The sequence below is a fragment of the Hydractinia symbiolongicarpus genome, chromosome 1, assembly GCF_029227915.1.
Source record: "Hydractinia symbiolongicarpus strain clone_291-10 chromosome 1, HSymV2.1, whole genome shotgun sequence".
In the NCBI taxonomy this organism is placed as follows: Eukaryota; Metazoa; Cnidaria; class Hydrozoa; order Anthoathecata; family Hydractiniidae; genus Hydractinia; species Hydractinia symbiolongicarpus.
In genome coordinates, this window is record NC_079875.1 from 9,768,590 (window position 1) to 9,792,175 (window position 23,586).

At 33.9% G+C, this 23,586-nt stretch overlaps 1 protein-coding gene across 6 annotated transcripts; it reads left to right on the forward strand.

The window, feature by feature from the left end:
* The first annotated feature begins 81 nt into the window (after nucleotides 1-81).
* Nucleotides 82-20,799, forward strand: LOC130636934 (acid sphingomyelinase-like phosphodiesterase 3a). Of its 6 annotated transcripts, none has more exons than XM_057446793.1 (10): nucleotides 318-337; nucleotides 7,913-7,999; nucleotides 9,855-9,992; nucleotides 14,429-14,897; nucleotides 15,430-15,558; nucleotides 18,654-18,833; nucleotides 19,067-19,241; nucleotides 19,652-19,749; nucleotides 19,927-20,130; nucleotides 20,461-20,799. In XM_057446793.1, the coding sequence occupies exons 2-10, from the start codon at nucleotides 7,931-7,933 to the stop codon at nucleotides 20,721-20,723; spliced, it is 1,725 nt and encodes a 574-aa protein (XP_057302776.1). In that variant the 5' UTR covers nucleotides 318-337; nucleotides 7,913-7,930; the 3' UTR covers nucleotides 20,724-20,799. The 6 variants fall into 6 exon arrangements, with proteins under 6 accessions (XP_057302806.1, XP_057302776.1, XP_057302769.1 ...); XM_057446786.1 differs by lacking the exon at nucleotides 318-337 and adding an exon at nucleotides 5,472-7,699; XM_057446823.1 differs by lacking the exon at nucleotides 9,855-9,992 and having other exon boundaries at nucleotides 82-337.
* Nucleotides 20,800-23,586: the final 2,787 nt, after the last annotated feature.

Here is a 23,586-nt window from a genome sequence, read left to right on the forward strand (position 1 = left end):
TTCAACGAGTCTCCACCGTGCCTTTCGTTGTTTGTCTTTGGGTCGCAGACTCTGATGTTAAGGTAAAAGCGCTTTGCGATTAAAAATCAGACAGTTATTTTGAATTCTTTCCAGTAATGAACACTGAATATGACGTTTTAATTGGTTAAAAGTTTACAGCGAAATATTTCACCGCTAAAAAGTAGGAACTGTTTGTACTTTTCGGTGAAGCGAATTTTTTTTAAACAAAATGAAAACACGTAAAATTGCGCATGTTCAGATACATTTCGCCGACGACTTCGCCGTCCAATTTGCTTCGTGAAAATAAGGACTTAGCATGGACCCAAGAAACCTCGTGGTAAGTAGTGTCAAGTTGATGACCGCCATGTTGATATGCGTTTTACCTTCAGGTCTTTGTCCGCTGCCTGCTTGTGTTTGAACACCTGGGTAAATAAGTTCGAAATTTTCATTGGCTAGCTATAGCCATTGCTGTAATACACGAGTTCACAGTTTCTGCTAACCATATTGTTTTAAATAAATCTTTCTTTTGCCACAACGCTGTTATAAATTAAAAAGGCTTTGACCATGAGACACTGTCTTTCCTCCTTTAGTACATAAGCATTCTGTTTATCCATCTTTAAAGAAAGTTTATAATCTCCTGGTGTCCTAGGACACTTTACTGAGGTTGGGGAGTTGTTTTTTTGCATAAAACACAGAATGAAATAAATATGATGTATATAAAAATGATTAGAACATGGTTGGAGGACAAAACCTTGAAAAGTTGAACTCTGATGTTATGGTTTAGTTTTATATATTAAGGATTTTATGCAGGCCTCCAGAAAGATGATGGTCAGGCTTTTAGAACTTTTAAAAATAAAATCATACAAAATGGCCTGTGTTTAAAATATTTTGTTACTTATGTTACTTATGTTAACTTTTGAAGTTGTAGCTTCACGCCTGTCGTGGACGACCGACGTCAGTCACTTCTTCCTCTTCTTCTACTCCATCTCTAAAGAGAGGAGGATGAGGATTAGATCGTTCCGGGATCGCAGGTTCATCTGGGAGAGTTTTGAGAAACTTGTTGAGGGCTGTTTAAAACTTTAAAACTGGACATGAAGTGATGCTTCTTAGAGACTTGGGCAGGACGTTGACGGTTCTTGGAGCTTGATAATGGAAGCTGTTGTGTAGTTTAGCAAAGCTTGTGGAATTGTTCAGCACTGATGGTAGTTGAAAGAGACGCCCTTTTCTTTGTGTTGCATGGGTGGGTGAAGGTTTCGCACAATGCCTTCAGCTATTTTCCAACTGTATATGGCTTAATAGCGTTCACATTGTCGTTGTGACGAGTACAATTTGAGCTGTTTAAGTGCGTTGTTGTAAGTCATTCTGTGTACAGAGTTGATCTTTTTCAGGTAGATCCATTGCAGAGCTTCTAGTACCTTGATTTGTCCTTTACTAGCAGGAGACCAGAGTTGAGAGGAGTACTCGAGTCTAGGGATGAAAAGGGATTTCCATAGTGGTAGGAGAACTTCTGGTGATCGTGATCGAAAGTAAGTAAGTAGTAAGTAAATAATTTATTCATCAATAGACAAAAAGTACATGATTTTATAGAAAAATGATTATATAAGTATTGTTGTAAATAAGTCTATTGAAAGGAGATCACCACAAAGCAAAATAGCTTAAATGAAAGTGGTGACCGCCTAAGAAACAGGACATCACAAAAAGGACAAAATACAAGACAGGACTGGAACTAATACAACACACAAAGGTAGGAGTTTATGTAGATAAGTCTAGTCAAATAAGAATTTACCAAGAAAAATCAAAGTACAAGGCATGATGCAAAAAATATGGAGGCTGATACAGTTAAAAAATATAATAAAATTTAGTAGCTGTTTAAGAAATGCTGAAATAGGATAGGTTTGATCTCAGAGGTAGATTTACTAAGAAGTCGAAAAGGAAAAGATTTTTGTACCTCATTCCAGGATTTTAAAGAGTGAAATCTAATAGTCTTTTTCCCAAATGATGTTGAAAAAACAAAAGGTAATTTTAAAAGCCCTTGTTGATCAGCATGAGTGTGTTGATCATGAGAAAAGTTAATGGAAAAAGTATCTTTGATAGTGTCAGGAAGGCTATTATGAGCTAAGTCGTGCAGAAAAATAATATTTTGCATAGAGATCATGTCGGGAAACTTGAGAAGTCCGAGATTGGAGTAGAGTGAACTGAGTGGTGTGTAGGGAGTTCCAAAAGAAATGAGTCGGATAGCATGATTTTGGAGAATTTCAATACGATGTGCACGATAACTTTTTTGACACCAAACTTGTGAACAGTATAAAATACGTGAATAAAAGATGGCATAGTAAATCAGAAGAAGCATATTTTTGGGGACAAGGTGACGGATTTTGGCTAGAGCTCCATTAGCTTTCTTTAGACTAATAATGGTATTATTAATTTGTGATTTCCAGCTTAGGTCAGAGTCTAGAATGATTCCAAGATATTTGACTTGATCACTGGGATAGATTTTTGAACCATTAACATTTAATTTAAAGTTGAAATGAAGTGGCTTAAAAGGACGAAAGACTCGAAGAATCCAGCTTGTAAGTTGTTTTGTATTTTCTACGATTTTATTTATATGCGATTTGAAGGTAGAATCATCTGTCATTAGTATTCCAAGATCTTTGATTTGTGTTTTTGGTTGGATTTGTGTTGATGCCGTTGTTTTGTACTTTGACTTTGACTTCAGATCTAGGTCATTTCCGTACTGCTGGAGTTCAAACTTTGTATTGTTGAACATCATGTTGTTTTGTTTACTCCATTCATAGACTGAGTTTGGTCTGCTTGCATTTTTTCAATGTCACCTTCAGAGCTAACCTTCATTGTAAGTCTTGTATCATCTGCAAAGCTTGAGAGTGATGCGTCCTTACAGAAAGATCAATATCCAGGGAATTCCATGAGACGCATGCAACAGCTATTCAGGCGTGCGATTCATCGCATGCGCTAATTACGCTCTTTACTCGCGTAAAATAAAAAAAATTAAATTAAATTTTTTTAAAAACGTTAATTAAACGCCGTGTTTTTTTCTGCCTGTGTGAAATTAAATGTATGTTGAACATTTTATTTTAAAATTCTTAACTGTATAAAAGAACATAACATACTTGTTTTACTTTTAAAAATCTAAAGAACAACTTTAAATCTAAAAACAACTTTAAACTATTCCAAACAAGCCATCTCCCAAAAGCTAACAATCAAAACTTGAAACCTCAATAAATAAAAAATGACTCCCATTTTTACCATTTTTATAGATAATAGATAACCTACGGAGAAAATATAACCCTGGGAACAAGGTTGGGGATAAATAGCACTACAAACAAAATGGCAGACCATTGCAGTAAGTGCAACATGTGGCACATATCAGCGTCTCTTCGTCCACTGTTTAAATTTAATTATATGTTATTTACCTATTATAAATTACTTCCTACAACGAACCAAGGTGTTTTGTTAATATATTTAGCACTTTTACACCACTTAAAGAACACTCACTCACTGATAAGAGTGAAATAAACCAGGAAAAAAATCGAAAAAACGCACGTGCAAATTTTCTAAAATAGATTTATGCGTGCGATGTGTAGCACGCGTGTTGTTTTCTTCGTGGAATTCCCTGAATATCCCCCATAAGAATCAGGAAGATGAGCAGTCCAAGCACACTTCTTTGTGGTACACCAGAGATGACTTTTGTGGTACATAAGTGGTGACCGTTTACTGAGACGTACTGGGTTCTGTTTTTTAGGAAGGACTTCAGCCATTTGAGTAGTTTGCCTTTGATACCTAAGTTTTCTATCATTTTAAGGGTTATGTCTATATCGACCTTGTCAAATGCTTTTGCAAAATCCAGGTATACAACAGCGTTTGAGTTGTTGCAAAGTATTTGTAGAATGTTGTCGAAATGGTCAAGAAGCTGGCTCAGACATAACCGTTCGCAACAAAAACCATGTTGGGAGCTGTTGAACAGGTTATTTTCTTCCATGAATAACACAATTTGATTTCAGACAACCTTTTCAAAGACCTTTATGATGTGGGAAGTTAGGGCAATTGGGCAGTAGTTTTCAGCTTTAGTTTTGCTTTCACTCTTGTGTTTTGGGGTTATTATAGCACTGGTGTGTCTGGAATGGTTCCTTCTTCAAATGATTTCGTCCAAATCAGCTTGAGTGGGGTGGCTATGACGTTTTTGCACTTTTTCAGTAGGATTGATGGTAAGTCATTAGGACCAGAAGAGGAGTTTGCTGAGAGTTCATTGATTGTGTTAAAGAAGTGTGTTTCCTTGAATATCACATTTTGTAGTGAGGGTTTGCTTGGACTTTGGTTTTGTTTGTTTGTGTACTGTTTTGGTGTGCTGAACATCTTGCAGTACTGCGTCAGTAGCATGTCGGCTATCATTTTTGAATCAGAGATGTAGTTCCCACTCTTGTCGACTAGAGGACCAACAGTGGATTTTACTTTTGAGAACTTTTTTGCGTAGGAAAAGAAGAATTTGGAGTTGCGCTTTATTGATTCTTTGGCTTTCTCTTCTTACATGATGGTTGAATTTCTATATGAGAGTTGTAGTGACTATTCAATCTGAATGAGTTCTGCCTGGAGCCTATCAGTACGTGATGGCGATGTAACGCGTACTAGTTGTTTGTTTATCCTGGTTCGTCTTCTCATGAGTGCCATTCTCTCTCTTAGAATTTTATTTCTGTTGGTTTGTTCTATCTTTCTTGATGGGACATGTATATCTGATGCCTTGCTGCAGATGTTGTAAAATTTCTTTGGAATGTCCGGTACATCAAGATCTTGGAATTCCCGCTCCCAGTTCACTGCATGGAGGTTTTCCGTTATGCAAGTCCAGTTTACACTTTCACTCTGGTAATTTAGAAGATCGAAAGGGGATGAGAAGATTCTAGGAATTGTCTGTTGTGGGATATGTGAGGGTACATAAGATTTTGATATATATAGGAAGCAGTGGTGTAATATTGATCTGAGTGTAGGTATAAATGAGATATCGTGAATGGTGTTGGTGTTGTTGGTAAATACAAGGCCAAGTATGTTTCCAGCTATGTGTGTAGGTTTGCGGATGATTTGGGTGAGACTGAGTTCAAGTAGTAGGTTGTTTGTGATGGTGATCATTTCTTTTTCACCTCTGCTACTATTTTGGTTTGGGGTGCAATCCGGCCAGTTGGTGTGAGGTAGGTTGAAGTCACCCATTATGAATATGTCTGGAGATAGGGAGATGTTCAGTACTTGATGTAGCTCATTTATTGCTTGTGAGTAGTTTTCTGAGGTTGATCTGTTGTTTTGGTGGTCATCTGGTTGGTGGTATATAGTAGCTAGGGCTAAGTTCTCATGCTCTGAGAAGATGACGATGATCTGTATTGCAATGTCTGAGTAGTTTAGGACTGGTTTGAAAGTGGCTGCTAGGTCGTTTCGAACATACATGGCTACACCACCTGAGTACCGCCCATGTTGGATGTCTTTCTACGAGTGCTATCTGTTCAAAAGATTTTGTAACCGTTTATGTATAGTTCAGCATCTGTATGGTTGTGTAACCAGGTTTCTCTAAGACCAATAAAGAGTTGTTTTTGGTATGAAGTATGTCAGGGAAACTTTAGATAGAACAGTTTTTGGTTTCAGTTCTTGTATGTTAATATATGAGATGGAGTTCAGTACCTCTTTGGGATCTGGTTGTTCGTTATTTGTTGATGTGGAAGTGATATGAGGTGGGTTAGCGGTTTTGCTGGTTGACAGAAGGGAAGGATGTTGTGTTGATTCAGCATTGGTACTTGATTTTGGTTTGGGTGAGGATTGTAGGTCTGTTGGGTAATCAGGCTTTGATTTTCGTATCCATTGCCACAAGAAGCCTGTATTCCATGTGGCAGATGTATTCTAAAAAATCTATGTTTGTGGTTTGAGGCAGCATTTGGTCTTTTGGGTGGGCTGGTCACGGTACTCATTAATGATCTGATTCGTTTTGTTCCTTTTATATGGCTTTTGTTGCATTTTAGGTTGAACACTCTCTATTTGTGAATGACGTTGAGCAGATTAATGGGTGGAAGGAGGTACCTTTATTGCCAAGTATGCATCCGTTTCTTGCATTGGTTCCACGAGTTAAAAGGGCTTACATGGTGGTGGGTGCAAGAACTTGCATTCTTTACCTTTGATTCTGTCAAATTTGCATTTTCCTTTAATGTAGAATCTGCATATTAATTTTGGTTTGTGGCTATCTTCATGTGATTCATGGTTCTCTGTTGACAATGATTGGTTTTCCCTAATTTGGGTTTTTGGTAGTGTTTTTGGCAGGGTGATGTCATCTTCTTCGTCTTCATTGGACAGACTTGGTGGTGCCTGAATTTCAGTTTCTGTTTCATGCTCACCTATATCATCTACTACTGTGTCAGGGGGTTCTGAAGAAGCTGGCTGTGAAATATTTTGTTGACACTCTGTTGATGTTGATGTCCCAGGGGCTGATGGAAGGTTTTGTGTTTGATAGGTTGAGTTCGTTTCTTCTTGGGGAATAACTTCAAGCTCACAAGCTCCGCAGATATAGTAGATCCCCGGGACGTTGTAAGGATTGTAGTTTGGAGTACCATCTGAAAAAAGATTAACAAAACACTCTTTGTGGACTTCTTGTCCACATACCTTACATGCAAGAAAGGTTTTGTTAGTCCGCCCTATGCAATATTTTTCATTGCAAATTTGACAGGTATCAGGGAATAGGTTTTGTATTCTGCAGATTAGATTGTGCAGTATCGCAGGCTTGTTGGATGTTTCAGATGGTTTTTTATTCAGATAGGTTAGTGTTTCTTTGAGGGTCTCTCTAAGACATTGGTTTAGGGACTTCTTTATTTGTGAGGATGGTTTAAGTGGGTCATATAGTCTAATGCAGTCTCTTACAACATTATTCGGGGCATTTGAGCATAACTCTGCTATGATTGTTTTGCGCTTATTAATGTCATGCTGCTGGCAAGAATTGAGAGTTAAGCTGGCTGCATCTGTGAGGAGCTTAGATTTGGTTTTGTTGGCATTTTTTCCGGAATAGTTGCCGAATGTCGCTACAACAAAAAAAAATATAAAAAAAATGCAGATACCTGATCAGCTGCGCACAGAGTTCAAAATTTAAGTGTATGACCTGTTGGTCAGGTCACTTGATAGGTATCAGTTTGATGATGTGATCTTCACCAAACTTTTTTTTGATCAGCAGTTTTAAAGTTCTGCAAACTTTTATTGTTATTAGGTTTTTCCTTAAACATAAACTTAGGGACCTAGAAATAGTGTGAGTTTTTTTATCTGTCATTCGTCGGATGCTTTAATGAGAAACTAAGGTTAAAAGGGTTGTTTTTAGTTCAACCTCTAGAAGCCCTGTTGTTCAAATCCACTCGTGATACAAATGGCTTAAGTTGGTGAGAATTGCTAATTAGGCTATTTTAAACTTTCTTTTGCATTAGACAAGATATTTATATTTACAAAATTCTGTATAAAAAATGCATGCATAAGAGTGCAGTACAGAAAAAGACGAAAACATCGTCAGTCACACTTCTTCATATTGTAAGGGTTTTGTCCATACACAATGTTGAACATATATTCTCATTCTATTCTAGGTTTTATATATACTAGTCGTTAGCCCGTGGAAAAATCCACAGGTTCGCTCGTCGCAGCTAAGCTACCATTTTGCGTGACAGACAGATGTATACGGGTAATTTAATATAGATATAGCTACAGTGATTGTTGTGGGAAAAAGGAATAGCTAATTGTGATTTACTATCTGTTTCTGACTAGCAATATTAAGATGGTTTTTTTTATTATAACTCTGTAGGAGTTATTGTGAAATTCACTCCCAATTTCTTATGTGGAAATAAAAGGTATCAAGAAACAGAAATCAATTTTAGCTTTTTGCTATATGCTTTAGATGAAATGACTAAATAACATGGAAGAACAACCTGCCAATCTAGATTCGAATTCATTAGATAGTGCAGAAAGTGATTCAGAACTCTTGGTAAGTATATATTATTTGTATTATTATATGAGATCATATAATAATACAAAAAATGTGTGCATTTGACTGTAACAGGCAAAGTAGATTGTTCATTTTGTCTTTATAGTTGTGCTGTCAATAACGCTATAATTAAACATCAATATCTTACCTTAAACTAATGAAGCTATTACAATGTAGTTACAACTCTTTCACTGTGCAGCTAAGGATCACCTTGGACCAAAATGTGACCAATTTTGAAAAGCTGTTACTGAACGAACAGGTTGATGATGTCATCCAAAACCATTTAAACCTTAATATTTTTGTAAGCTTTGGTCTAACCACATAACCCTATACATTACTGCAACGAATAAACAAATTTTGAAAAAAATGTATATCGACCAATCAGGCCTGGAAATTTGTGGAGTCTAGGGAAACAATCCATCGTTACCCTGATTTGAAGTTGACGGAAACGATCAAATGTTTTTTCGTTTCCGCAAAGTAGACTTTGCGGGAACGAATTGGTAACCACAGTAACAATTAGCTTTAACCGATAAATAAGTCGAGAACCATTTTATAATCGCCCTAAGTTAGTTACAATACCTACTCCATAGTGCAATGCGTCTTCCCCTCCGTTATAAGTAATCCAAGTCACTGTGCCGACTGCCATATTGCATTCTCACGATATATTTATTTGGATGGATTATATAAACCATGTTATCACTTAAATTGTATTTATGGTCTTGGGAAATATATCAAGTCATAACACTGAAGCGAAGCCCCGGAAATAACGTTAACAAAAATTAAAAATAGAAGAACAAATTTTCTTCATTAGAAACAACAAGCATAGATCAATGGATAATGAGCCACAGTAGTTGTATTCTCTAAATAAAAATACTCAAAAGCAACAAAAGAGCTTCATAGTGAAAGTTTCAAGATATACCTCATGTTCAAAATATTCTGGCCTTATCAGACACAACTAGCCAGGGCATTTTTTATGCAATCACGGTGTTTTGTACCGCTGTCATTTTCTTGTATGCCAATTCATAATGGCAGACCTGTCACAAATCGTTGAAAATTCTTGCTCTTTGAGAAATAGGGCAAAAGTTTAAGATTGTGAGTAAAATTGTTATAATTTAAAACATTGTTCAAGGGAAATGATTTATTGTTATCATGTGACGGAAATAATAATAATAATAATAATAATGGTATATTTCGGGCATATCCATATATTACAATGGCTCTTCATCCCTAATTAAAAACAGCTATTTATAATAAAAATTAAAGAAAATTTTAAAAAGCGTAATATATATTTCAGTATAAACATTAATCAACTAAAATTTGACTCGAAATGGACATGAGAATAGAGTAGATAGGACTAGTGGAGAAATGGCTAGAGGCATGGTGGGATGCGATAGCGTGGAATCGATTGGTGAGAAAACGTAGGGACAAGGCAAAATCAACAAATGAACAGATTATATATTAAAGAAATACTATAGTATTAGTATATGTAATCAAATAAAGTCAGAGACTAAAATGGACTTGGAATAGAACGAGTAGAACAAGCGGAGAGAACAAAAATCAGCCTGGGGGAAATAGTAACTTGATTGGCTGGAGCTATGCGCATACTGAGGACATACTGGGTAGAATCGAGGCTGTTGTTGGAATATATAAGAACAGGACAAAATCAACAAATAAACATGCAATCGTAAAGTCGTAAATAAAAGTGAACAGTGTGTGTATATATTGAATGCAATATTTTCTATAAAAAACAAAACAAAAAAAACTAATGTTTATTTATATATTTTGCAAGAGCTCTATCTGATAAATAACATTTAGCTCCGTAAACAAATTTTTTATAAACCACTTCTTTTCGTAGACTGGTGGGAAGATCGTTCAGTTGTCGACTACTTCTTCCAATAAAAGTTTTATCCAATGCGTTAACTTTGAATTCGGACACACATCTTTCAGAACTTCTTGTCGTTCTTTCTGTTTTCTTCATTTCCAGCCCTTTCAGGTATGTGGGAAATTCTGTTTCATGCAAAGATTTGTGAGCGAGTTTCAACATGTTCAAGTTAATTCTCTCTTTGGAGGGCAACCATTTCAAATTCAAAATATCTGCTGTGGTACAGTAGTGCGCTGTAACAAAGGCTGCTGCACATCTTAAAACTTTGTTTATACGGTTAAGTTTGTAATCTGGTGCGTTGGAAAACACCACATTGCAGTAGTCAAGTCTAGAGAGTAACAGTGTCTCCGCTAACTGTTTACGTAAGTACTGAGAAGCTGAATGTTTCAATTTGCGCAATACAGAAAGCTTACAGTAAGTAGATTTCAAAAGCTGGTTTAAATGAGTGTCCCAGGCTAAATGTTCATCAAAATGCACACCAAGTAACTTATAACTTGCAACTCTTTCAATAAGTTTATCACAATGTTTAATATTGAAGGTTACATGTGTGTCATCATCTAACTTATGTGTTTGTGACATTCCGCTTCCCGAAAACAGCATGATTTTAGTCTTGCCTTGGTTGAAAGCAAGGTTGTTGTTGGAAGACCAGTCACACAAGTTGTCCAAACGTTGTGTGAGTTGTTCAATGGCATTCGGTAATTCGTTTTGTTTACAGTGATCATAGCAAGATGTGTCGTCTGCGAATTGACAAACTGTCCCATGAACTGCATCTTGTAGGTCAGTTACGTACAAGTTGAAAAGAATCGGCCCTAGAACTGAACCCTGTGGCACACCAAATTGAACGGTCTCCATCGATGATGAACAGTCATCGATTTGAACGTACTGCAATCGATTGTTGAGGTAGGAAAACATCCATAGAACAGCTGGTTTAGAAAAGCCAAGATGATACAGCTTAGTTATGATAGTTTTGAAATCAACTGTATCAAATGCCTTGGAATAATCTAAAAACATTGCTAGTGTCACTTCACCCTTTTCCATGGCTTTTATAATATCATCGTGTATTTTCAGCAGTAAGGTGGTAGTCGAGTGATGCTTTCTAAATCCGGACATGGTGTCTTTGAGTACATTCTCAGATGAGATGTATTCACATATTTGATTTGCGATACACCTTTCGTACACTTTAGACAAGGTCGGCAAAACTGAAACAGGTCGATACTGATCTGGAGAAGTAGCATTGTCACATTTTGGAATTGGAGAAACCTTTCCGATTTTCCATTGCGTATGAAATTTTTGCTCATCAATACCAGAATTAATAACATGTGTTAAAGGTGAAATGAGATATTCTAATACAGGTTTTATAAGAGCAACTGGTATATTATCGAATCCAGCGGAACAATCCATGCGAAGCGATTTCAGTTCTGTTTCAACTTCCGCATAGGTCACATGTCTAAAATACAACTCTGAACGGTCATTGCGTAGTTGGAAATTGTTAATATGATTCAATAAGTCATCTTGTGTAGTTGGAACAGCGTTCAAAATTCTATTCGCGGTTGATACATAGTGATCATTCAGCGTGGTTGGATCCAGGCAAATTTTATCTTTCTTCGGATTCAGAATACGGTGAATAAACTTCCACACATCTGCAGGTCTTTTTGAGCTTAGAGCTTTCTTGAAAAACGTTTTCCTAGTGTGCTTGATCGTACGTTTCAGGTTATTTCGAATATCTCTGAAATTATCCCAGTCACTATCAGATTGTGTCAGGTGAGCTTTGTGACGCAATTCTCTACATTTGCTTTGCATATCATTAATGCGGAGATCTTTTAGCCATGGTGCTGGAGGTCTGGTAACTTTGATTCGTTTCAATGGTGCATGTCGTTCTATACATGAAGATATTAATTCATTGAGAATATCTAGTTTATCATCTGCAGATTCTGAAGAATAAACAACACTCAATGGTAATTGGGAAAAGTCAGTGACATAATCATTTAAAATGTAATTCTTGTAATCACGTATATATTTAAAACGAGGCTGAAATCTTGTAACTCTTGTGTTGATACAGGCATATATAGCATCATGATCACTTATTTCTGGTGTTGGAGTAACATCACAAAGTTTTACTTTACATTGAGCGTTTGTTATAAAATGGTTAATTAGCGTAGTCCCTCTTCTGGTTGGCTTCGTAACATGTTGTACTAAGTTATGAGAGTCAAGAATGTCGGTTGTACACTGTTGTGATCTGTGAATTCTCCAACAAGTTGATGTTCATATCACCGGTAATAACAATGTGACCTCTCCACTGAGACACGACTTATCTAATATAATATCCACTTTACTGAGCCATTCAGCTTTGCTTGCATCGTCAAAGTTCGGTTGATAAAAAACACCCAACAGAATTTTGCTATGTCTATTGTGACCATTTATCTCTATCCATATGTGTTCAAGTTCGTTATGTAAAGTTGTGATGTCATTTCGTAATTTAAAGTCAATATCATCTTTAACATACGCTGCCACACCACCTCCTCGCCTTTCTTCCCGGTTTTTATAGACTAGCTTGAAACCTGGTAATTCAACATATTCGATAATGTGGATATTTTTAACAAATGTTTGTTTTTGTTCAGCGCTTCAAGATGGTAGTCAGTCATTGATACGTCGTTCTCACTTTCTACATAGGATGTATTTAGTGAAACATTGAGAAACGGGAGAACAGTATGAAGACATCGATCACACATTGTTTCGTACGGTACTCGAGAATTCGTAACCAAGTGTTGTTTATTTTGGCATACTGCATGTGAAACATCGAGGCATTGACTACATAATAGACGTTTTTGGTTACATCTCACTACTTTAGAACAAGTGCTGCATTTAGGAGCGACGAAACCAGGTCCTGGATTAACTTCAATATCACCATCAAGAATAAGATTAAACGTGGCACTGCAATTTGAATAATACAATACCCGTGATTTCCCTCTTTTAAGATGTCTCGCTTGGGTATTCTTTGGTAACGACGGTAATGAAGTTTCATAATGTACTTGTTGATCACTGGAACTAATTACGAATGTTGTTAAAATTAATGTGTAAAATAGAATTTTTCTCATATCACCTGGTTTCTATTAGATGGAATGTAAGAAGCTGGTGTAGAAAATTCTCCCGCAATCAATTTTCAGAGCAACGACTTATTTTGTAAATTCCTTCCAAATTATTAGTCAATTCACAAAATGTCTTCTTGGTTATCATGTATCAATTACAAAATAAATCTGTGTTAAAATCTGTAACAAATATGAGTAAAATCTTGGTTTATCATAACTTTATCAATAACTTTTATCAACAATCAACAAACACGTCCGTTCTCAACGGATAGTTTCCGAACTATAACTATAAATAAAACGATTGTTTCCGCCAAATTTCCGGGCCTGCGGGTTATTGCTGTTGTCTTCAAAATTATATAAATGACGGGTGTTTCTCACTGTTTTATGGCAGAAGTGGATTTTTCTATAAGATCATCAACTAGTTTTCTGTGACAAGTATTTTTATTAATGTAATCATTTGTCTTTACTGATGTTCAAAAATGCATGTCCTAAATGTACCAGACAGCAATTCAAACGTTGAATCTTTTGTATTGTATTTCTGCCTACAGTTACTGGAATTATGACACTAGGCATCTTGAGTGTATATCATGTGAAATATGCACCACATGACCGACGCAATGAGAAAAAATTGGCATACCATCCTGATTATCAGTTAAAGATCTTGATGGTTGCAATGGTCCAGGTTATAATCTATTATAGTGTGTTCAAAATAGAAATATTTTTATTTTATAATATCAAAATTATTCAGATAGTTAAAATGTTTATAAAGCTTGTTTTTAATTTGTTGTACACAATTTCTGGAGTGCAAAATATTTCCCTACATTTGATTGCTAATTTGTTTAATGCAAGAAATATTACTATCTCAAATCTTTTTCCATAACTAGTTCAATATGTAAACAACATCATTATATATAACGTTTCAACACGTTCCAACTTTGCCAACCTCAAAATAGTGAAGTACCTAATTTCATTTAGTTTGGATAAATATTTCTAACTATTTAAGAAAAGTAAGAGTCTTCACCTCATAAACATGTTGCTGAAAATTTATTCTTAAAAGGAAACTAGGACCTAGTGTTCTTTATCTCTGTAACCTTAGACTGATTGTACCATAAAGCTCTGATCTGGAGATTTTGGGTGGCAAACCCTTGTGATTTCATATGATGACCTATTTTGGGAATGAGAATCCATCTTTAGGTCTAAAAATGATGTATAAAAAACAGTTAGGACAGTTGAAAAGTTATACAAGTATATAGTAGATTAGTAGATAAATCATTCTCTATAAACACCCACTACAAATATTAAAACAATTCTCCAATTACGATATATATGTAATAAATAAAAGACATATCAGTATTATTTACTAACATAAAAATAACAAACAGCATTGGTGTAAATATATTAACAAAAAGTGTAAATGGAAGTCGTATTTATTGTTGTTTGTATTCTTTTGTCTAATTTTAGCTTTCACCTTCTGTCACATTACTGCATGCAGAAAATGCAGACAGAAAAGAAAAAGACAACAATGCAATTCAACAAGACCAAAACTGCTCAAGTAAATTCCGTGTTCTGATAATTTTGCTTGCCGTTATAGTAGCAATGCTTGCTGTGTCGTTAGCAGCAGTGGTTTTTCGGTGCAATAAGAGATTTGTAGGTGCAACAAGGCATCGTCATACCAATATTAAGTACTTCTTCCAAATATCAGATACACACTTAGACATATACTACAATGCTAATATAACAAATAAGAAGCATGGCATGTGTCGAGACAAGCCTTTAAAAAAAGAGAACTCAACCACTTATGCAGACAATGTAGCAACATTTGGTAGAGTTCAATGTGATTCATCAACCCTGTTGTTGCAATCTCTTTCTAATAAACTGCAAAATGTCAACAAGAAGTTGGACAGATCTGCAGAATTTGTGTTGATTACAGGTTGGTGCGTCATTAAAATGTCATTGTTTTTGTGTGTTAAAATAGCAGTGGGTTTTTACTATAACATGCTGAATTTTCTAAATGGAGATTTTGTTGAAATTACATCTCCTTCCATATCTAAAATAATTTGTACAACAATGACTATATCTTGCCTTTAATTACTACTTCCCTCTACATTTTGTTTTCTTTTTTGATTTATTTATGTCTTCCAGATTTTATGTTTTGTTTACAATAATAAAAGAAAAACAAAGTTTGTTTCGTCATATAAAGGTATATATATATATATATATATATATAGCAAGAAAATGCCACATACAAATAAAATAAAGTGTTTTATTCCTGATAAAAGCCTTCTTTTCATGTTTTAAGATGGGTTTTCCGGAAAATTATTATATAACAAGTTTTCCCCCAAAGTTTTTCGAGTGTCAACGAGAGAAAAATTAAAAAAATTTATTTGTGACAGATAACATCACACATATCATTACAAAATAGACTAAGAAAATTATAAGGAAATCGTTTTGCTTATAATTAGGTGACCAGTCTGCACATAGTTATGATTATTTTCAAGTCAATGCTACTGAATCTGTCCTTTGGTCAATTGGAAACAGTACAGTGATAATTGGTGATGGACTACCAACTGTTCCTGTCTTTCCACTTATTGGTAAGTTCTTTTTTCTTTTTTTTTTGACGATTTTTAGTATTTTAAGACTAGTCGTTAGCCCGTGGAAAATCCACGGGTTCGCCCGTTGCAGCTAAGATACCATTTTGTGTGACAGACAGACAGACAGACAGACGTATACGGGCATTATGATATATTATGACAGACGTATACGGGCATTATGACAGACGTATACGGGCATTATGAGATGACAATTCTTTCTTGGTTGTTTATATGGATCATAGAGGTATAAAAGAACAGGCGATACAACTCACGAATAGTCTATTTAAATTCTATTCAAATTTCAATTGAAAGCGGTGTCCTTTGGAACTATGCGAAGTTCACTGAATATACACAGATTTACAGCATACTTTCGTTTGTTTACGTTTTTTAAAGCCATTCTAATACATATTCCCTGCAGGCTGAAGTCTAAGTCACTTCTGAATTTTATTAGCCAATTATCTTTGAAGGATATATGAAACATTAGAAGCCGAGAAAACTTCAGTATTTTTGAGAAAAAGTGGAATAACATTAAAAACATTAAAAAAAACTGGCTTAAAACATAAGATATATATGCGCCGTTGTAACAGTGTTATAGCCACTGCACATTTAATGTTTAAGAAAACGTCTCTAAAAATTTTAAGTCGATCTATTGATGTTTGCACTGCCTTTATTTCTGACATACTTTTAATCAAAATTTCTGTAAAAAACGTGAATAAGAGCCATTATTTATGTTTTGATTTGCTGAATAATTTGTTTGTTTTATTTTGTTTGCTAAGGTTTTGTTCAAAAAAAGCATGATTTTTTAGAAAGCATCTTAAATTAACGTGTATTAGCAAGCCTAGAGAAATAAGATAATGAATGTGAAATATTTAATATGAACAGAGGGTGAAGAAAGAAACGTTTTTATAGAATGATGTGCTTAACCCTTCCCGTCTCGTTCCCGGACTAGTCCGGGATATTTCTATACTAAAATAATCCTGATCCCGGACAGGTCTGGGATTTTACTAGGACTACTTTAAACTGCCCTCACGGCCGCCCGGTATCTAAAACTAACAAGATTGATTTTTTTTAACACTAGAATAATTTATCTTTTATTTGAGCCTGATCTGATGATTTTTAAATTCGGCTACCGTATGTTATGCAAATTTGCTTTTCAAAATTAAAACAAAGATGGCGACTGGATTTAGTGCATACTGTGGCTCTGGATCTTCACCTTTTAGCAGCAGTAATGCATCATTTGGTCTCTCTATTAATGAACTAAACCTTAAAGAGGATAGCGATGAGGATGTAGTAGCAAGTGATGATCCAATTAACAGATTATTTGGCCAGAGTGATAGTGAAGACAAAGATTTTTTGGGATTTTCTGATGGTGGTGAAGAATGTGTTGATGAAAGTTCAACTGATAATGATGAAGTGGCAGAACCTAGTTTGAAGAAAGCTAGCTAATTATAAAGATTTCATTGGTAATTATATTCAAATGATGTCCGAATAGAGAACTGAGAAACCGATAACGTTTTAGTATACATTATGATTTATATATCTCAAAATTATGTTTTATATACTTGATAAGAAGTTCCTCTTACATTCCTATTATTTGCTGGTCAAAAGCACTAACTAAGCATAGGTTGTGGTCCAATAAGCACAATCTAAGCATGGCTAATAGACGAATTGCCAACTTTCCTTTTATATACTTACAATTCTTACTGAATTGTCTATTACCGGGTTCGAACCGGGACTTAGATAATGCTTTATGACCATTTTTAAAAAAAGAGAAATACCTTACATGCATTTTAAACATAGTATATGCTTTAAATTAGTTGTTAAGGTTTATTTTAGACTAATATTATAAAAGTTACGAAAAATGTGTTTTTTGCTAAAAACACCTGGGATCAGGAACATAAAATGCCTGGGGCGGGAAGGGTTAAGATTTGGAAAAAGATTTTGTTAACATTTTAAGACTGTGTGATTAAATATCTAACAGACAAACTTAACTTATTTTTCTTTCTACGGTGTGCCATTTGCATTTCAAAACAAAAGTAATCACATGTTAGATAAAAATATCTAATACTGTGACATCGCCATTGCAAGTTTGATAGGAAAAGTAGTAAATCCATAGTTGCTGCAAAGCATAAAAACTTTAAATGGTTTAGGACCATCATTTAATACTCTTCACCTATTATACATACTCCTCTCAATATAGACTTTTTCAAGCTTAAACAAATTAAATAAATTAGCGCTATTAGCGTTATTAGCCAACTATTTTGCTATTTTACAATAATAATTAACGCTATAGTGTTATCTCATGTTTGGGCTTTTTTAGCGTTAATTAGTGACATTTCTTTTGATTTCGTAGCGATATAACGTTAAAATTTAGCGCTAATTTGTTTATTTGATAAATTTAAAGTTGTTAACTTTTTCTAAATATTCAGCTTTTAGAATATCAAATTATATTCATAAGTTACATATTTGATCTATTTCTTTCAAATAACTCCCCTTCGTTGATTGTATTTTTGTATAATAACTTATGTTATATTCAAAAAAACGTATTTCAATACAGTGCTTATTTTTGTGAATAAAAAAATGTAGACATTAATCAGATGTGAAGAAGAATTAGGAAAAAGGGAATGAAGAATCTCTTGTCAGTAAAGGCTGTAACACAAACAAACAACTGCAGTTTTTATTGTAAAAAGACAGCCAACTGAATTTTCATGCAAGAAGTTAGGATCTGACTATGTTATTATTTTCATACAATAACTTCCGTTTTCATAACTACAAGAATGTTATTATAACATGATATAACTTCAAGAACAAAGCACAGGTTGTTTACTTTATCCTCAAAGGTCCTTGTATATACGCCAAGCTAACCTTTAATGTATTAAAACAATTCTGTATTTTGTTACTAAATTTGGTTTGAAAATTGTATTTTTTAAGGTATTTTATATGGTAAATATTTAAGAAAAAAAAAATTGACGTCTTTTTTCTTAACTCTTAGGTTCTGTTTATATCATAATTGTGGATTGCCTTTATAATGTGTCTGTGACTTTAATCTATTTTACACTTTTACACATACTTCGAATATCGATTTCAATTTGTAGGTAACAACGATTTGTTCATTGATTATGGCCCACCACCAAAAAATCATAGTTACTTGTACGAAGCTCTGGGAAGTGTTTTTGAACCTTACATTTTTCGTGGTAGCGTGAAAAAATTAAACACTAGAGATGAATTTCTACAAACATTTGAATATGGAGGGTACTACAAAATCACTATAGATGGTAAATTAACTTTTTTGTTCTTATATAAGAAGTTTGTTGGTGTTGCAAATTCTGTTACCAGTGTTCTTGTTTAAAAATCTTCTTCTTTAAAAATTGTGGTTTATCAACTGTTTGAGAGAAGAAAAACAAAACAGATATTGTTAGAAAGAGATCATAATGATCGCAGTATTGTTGAATGAAGGAATTTTAGTAGTAAAAATCTTAAATCGTGTATCCATAATATTGTTTTTTAGATGGCCATCTTGTGATGGTGATGTTAAATTCAAATTACTGGAGCTCACGAGCATATGGAGTAGATCCAAAAATAACGATAATTGGCGATGAACAGTTGTTGTGGCTAAAGAAACTGTTAGAGGATGCCAGTCACCGAAAACAAAAAGTTGTTCTTGCTGGTCATATTCCACCAGGGTAAGCTTTTCATATTTTTACATATACTGACAACCGAATAAAATTAAGTTCCTGGTCAGCACATTCTTACCATTATGCTATCCTAAAAGGCACATAATCATTTGATTGCACAATTTTATTTTATTTTAAACTTACATTAATTTAAAGTGTGCAGAAATTAGAAATTCACAAAAACAAACATGAAAAGAATAACAATTCCGCACTTGGTACTCTGTAGGCATAATTCATTGCATGCAAGCTACTCTCTTTTACTCTCTTTGTGTAAGATATGACCATAAAATTTTTGCTGTTGCAAGATATTACTTCTTTTTTCCCCGTAACAAAAATTATATTTACCTGCAGAATTAAATCCTTGCAAGTGATAGCAATCTATTTTTTTTGAACATTTCTATTATGATTATTGCTTTCAGTTGTTCAACCTACCCAGGAGAAAAAAACATGTGGCTTCAAAATTATACAGAAGCCTACCTGGAATTTACCACAACCCTGTATCCTGATGTTGTCACAGGTATTCATTAAATATTATTTTTTTTTTCTGATGTTGTGGTCATTTTTTTCACAATAATGACTTCACATTAATTTCATATTTGTAACAACTAATCGAGAAGCTTGAAACTTTTAAATTCTTTTAAAAAGCTCTTTTCTGACTTTTTCATTTGTGATGCATGTACTTGTTTTAATTTAGGCCAGCTTTTTGGGCATACTCATTCTGATAAGGTCAAACTTCAAAATATAAAAGAGTCACGCAGTGATGCCTTTCTACTAATCTGTCCAAGCATTACACCTAATTATCAAAACAACCCAGCCTTTCGTCTGTATGAGTACGATGTCCAACATAAGCAACTGCAAGATTATACCCAATTCCACTTTGATTTGACTGTCTCAAATGGTAAGTAAAAGAATTAATCAATTTATAGTTCACACTCCTACCTAAAGTGAAAGAATTAATCAAATTCTGAATTGTTTTTGGTGGCAATATTTTCTATAGCTAAGCAAATTGATTTTCACTGTTTTCGAATTTTGCTTTTGATAACTATCAACACTATGAAACATCAACTTCTTTTTCAGATTATAATCTAAATGTTAAAACAAAGTGCTGTCATGCTTTGCCTAAATTCTGCCATACTCTGTTTCAATACTTTAGCCATTACTTTTATGGTTCATTCCTACTTTAACCCTAAAGTGTAAACTTCATTATTAATGTATTTGTATTTTTTAGTTTTCCAAAAGTCATTTTGGTCAAAAGAGTATTCGTTCAGGGAAGAGTATGGAAGACAACTAACGGTGAATAGTATGGGTTTTTTTATAGATGATTTGTTGAATGCTTCAAGCTCCACTTGGTTTAAGTATTCCACCCATATGAAATCTCAGTATGATAGTATATTGTTCACCAAAAGGTTTGCTGAATATTGTGGTGCAAAATTTACTGATGTAGTTTCCTATGAAAAGTGTTTGCAAAAGTATATTAATATTGGTGTATAGTATTTTTTTTAAAAACATTGTTATGTTAGTTAAACTTTTTTTTTTAATTTGCACAAATATACTGCTTGTTTTTCTACATTTCCACATCATCTCTATACAGCTTAACATTATTAACGTTGAGCTAAACAAAAATAGTTAAGTGTGAATCACACTTGCAAATATTTACATCACAAATTTTGTTTACAAGTGAGATTTTTCACATACCATAGCACTCGTAATTTTTTTAGTGGGTGCTTTTTGTAGCTCTTTAATAGTTTTATTCAAGAAATGGTATGCATTCTTAATTAGTCACTATTTCAACCTATCAATAAAACACAAGAACGCTACAATTAAAAATCTGCAGAAACCAGAATGTAAATGTATAATGCGAAAGGATAATGTGAACTATAAGATCCACTGCAGCCTAAGTTGTTTTTTCTATAAGCGACTTATCTGAGAAATTGAGACAAAATAGGGGTAGTTAGTCTTTAAATTTTATTATTTTGTAGGATCAGATATTTAGCTCATGGGTCAGTCACAAAAAATTAGTTTACAAGCTGAGGAGAAGTAAAAAGCAGCCAACAACAACAACAAAAGTAAAATAATAAAATTACAATACAGTTCGAATGTTAGCTTTCACATACGCAGAGCTGGCATAAATAATTACTTTTATAACAGACCATTGTTTTTTAGAGAAACTAATTACATTGCAAAAAAATATCAATATAACAGAGAAAATATTTATGAACTCTGAAAAGTGAATTAACGACATCAGTAATACTCACTTTTTATTAATTTTCTTTCTTTTGTTGGTCATGGTATTATTATAATAATTTAATTTAAAACAATAACAACAAAGAAAAAAGGTCTGAATTGATTTTTTTTCTAGATAAGCAATTATATGAGACTTCTTTCCATCTATTGTTTTTAAGTTGAGGTCCACCTCTTGCATAGTTGTAGTACTTGACGGACTATTTTGCATGATGCAGTTTCACCACAGAGATACACAAGATAAATATTTACTGCTTTTGTTGACAGTCAGATCGAGTAACCGGAAGTAATTTGTCCATTTATTTAACACAGAAACCGTTTTACCATTTGATTCTTTGACAACTTTTTTCACCCTCTTGGTCCATTGCCCTTTGAAGACATCACAAACTAACAATCATGGTTTCTTTGGAGCTTTTAGTTCTTCTTGAATTCATTTGATGTGAGGAATTAGTATCTTTATCATTTTCTTGTGTTTTTCTCAGCTTAATAATTCAGTGGTTTATATGGGCTAACATTGTTTGACTGATAGATAAGCTAAATATGCATGTATTTTGACTGTAGTCAGAATTTTGTGATTGTTATGGAAAACATTCATAATCTCTGTACTCTGTATGTCCAACACAGGTTGGAAAAACAATAACTCTGTCTGTGGACTCCTTCACATGCACCAGTGTTGCAATAAAATTTTGTCAATTACAGTAGTAATACGTCACTCACGTCATAACACAATAGAATTTGACTTTATTAATTTTATTCTTTGGGCCAGTTGTAATTAAATTGTTGTCTCATTGATCTAACAATATCTAACTTCATACACAACACAACATAGGCCTTTGATAGGTGTTTTTGTGAAAGATAAATAAGAACGGGAAAAAAGTGTCTGGAGTTAGACATGTATACACTATAGGATAATGGAATGCACCAACATTTTCCCATAGTTCAGAAATATTCATACCTCATAAGTTTTTTCAAGTCAAATTTTCTAAATCTGTTATTTTTGTTTCTTCTATTATACATATCTTTATCTATTTTATACAACTCATTTTTATCACTCATTTTTTAATCTTATCTGCTGTTCCATCCAAGTGTTAATAAGTGTTAATTAGAAATGTTTGTCATTATTTGGTATTTTATTTTCACCAATGATTGGAAATTGCATAAGACGTTAGTCCTTGCAGATCTACTTAATTTTTTTGAAATTTTTGTTAGAATATATAGTCAGATAAGGTAAACATTCTGCACTTTTTTAAAATTTTTTAATTTATTCTGCAGCGTTTTTTCTACTTACAATTTATCGTATTGTAAAAACATCATCAAATTTATCTCATTACTATCGTACCAGTGATAAGAATAACCAGTCCTCTATTTAAATCCACACCACACCCACACTAAAAGTTCACGAACGTAACGAACATTTACCAAAGGACGAGACACTTTTAAAAGAGGCAGCGAGATTGTTTCTTATCGCCGAATGTGATAAGAAACCTAAAGTAATGGGAGGAGATTGTGTGGATGGAAAATTTAAAGACTCATAACAGCTTTTTGCGCAAGAAATCAAGATATAATTAATAAATTTGAAAGGCTTGCTATTAAAGCTTTATTTTGAGACGTTTGGCAGATGATTAACTCCTGTAATTTGAAAAAAATAAATTTTTGAACTCTTATTAAGTTAGTAGAGCAGTTTTTTAAGATATTAAAAAATAAGAACGACAAAATCTACGACATATCCAAATATATCTTTCAGCAAGCTTTCGCCAACGCCCAGGTTGGCATGTTCACACTGCTTCTAAATTTTATTTTACAAGTTAGAGATAAAATACTAAACATAAAAGGATATAATAGGAAGAAAATAGAGCTATTATAATAATTCTAAAGGCATAGATTTTACCATGTTATTTAAAATGGGACAGTCACGCTCAATTAATAAGCTCTCCATCAGAGTAAGTTTAAAATCTTTAGACTCTTCCGCAAGTACTGAGAAGTTGTGAAACGATGCTGGAGAGTAATTACAAAACATTAAATGTTCGAGAACGGCACTGGCCTGGGGACCAAGTTTAACGCGTTTACCTGTAAGTGCAGAAATATCTAAATGCTCAGACATACGGACTTTAAA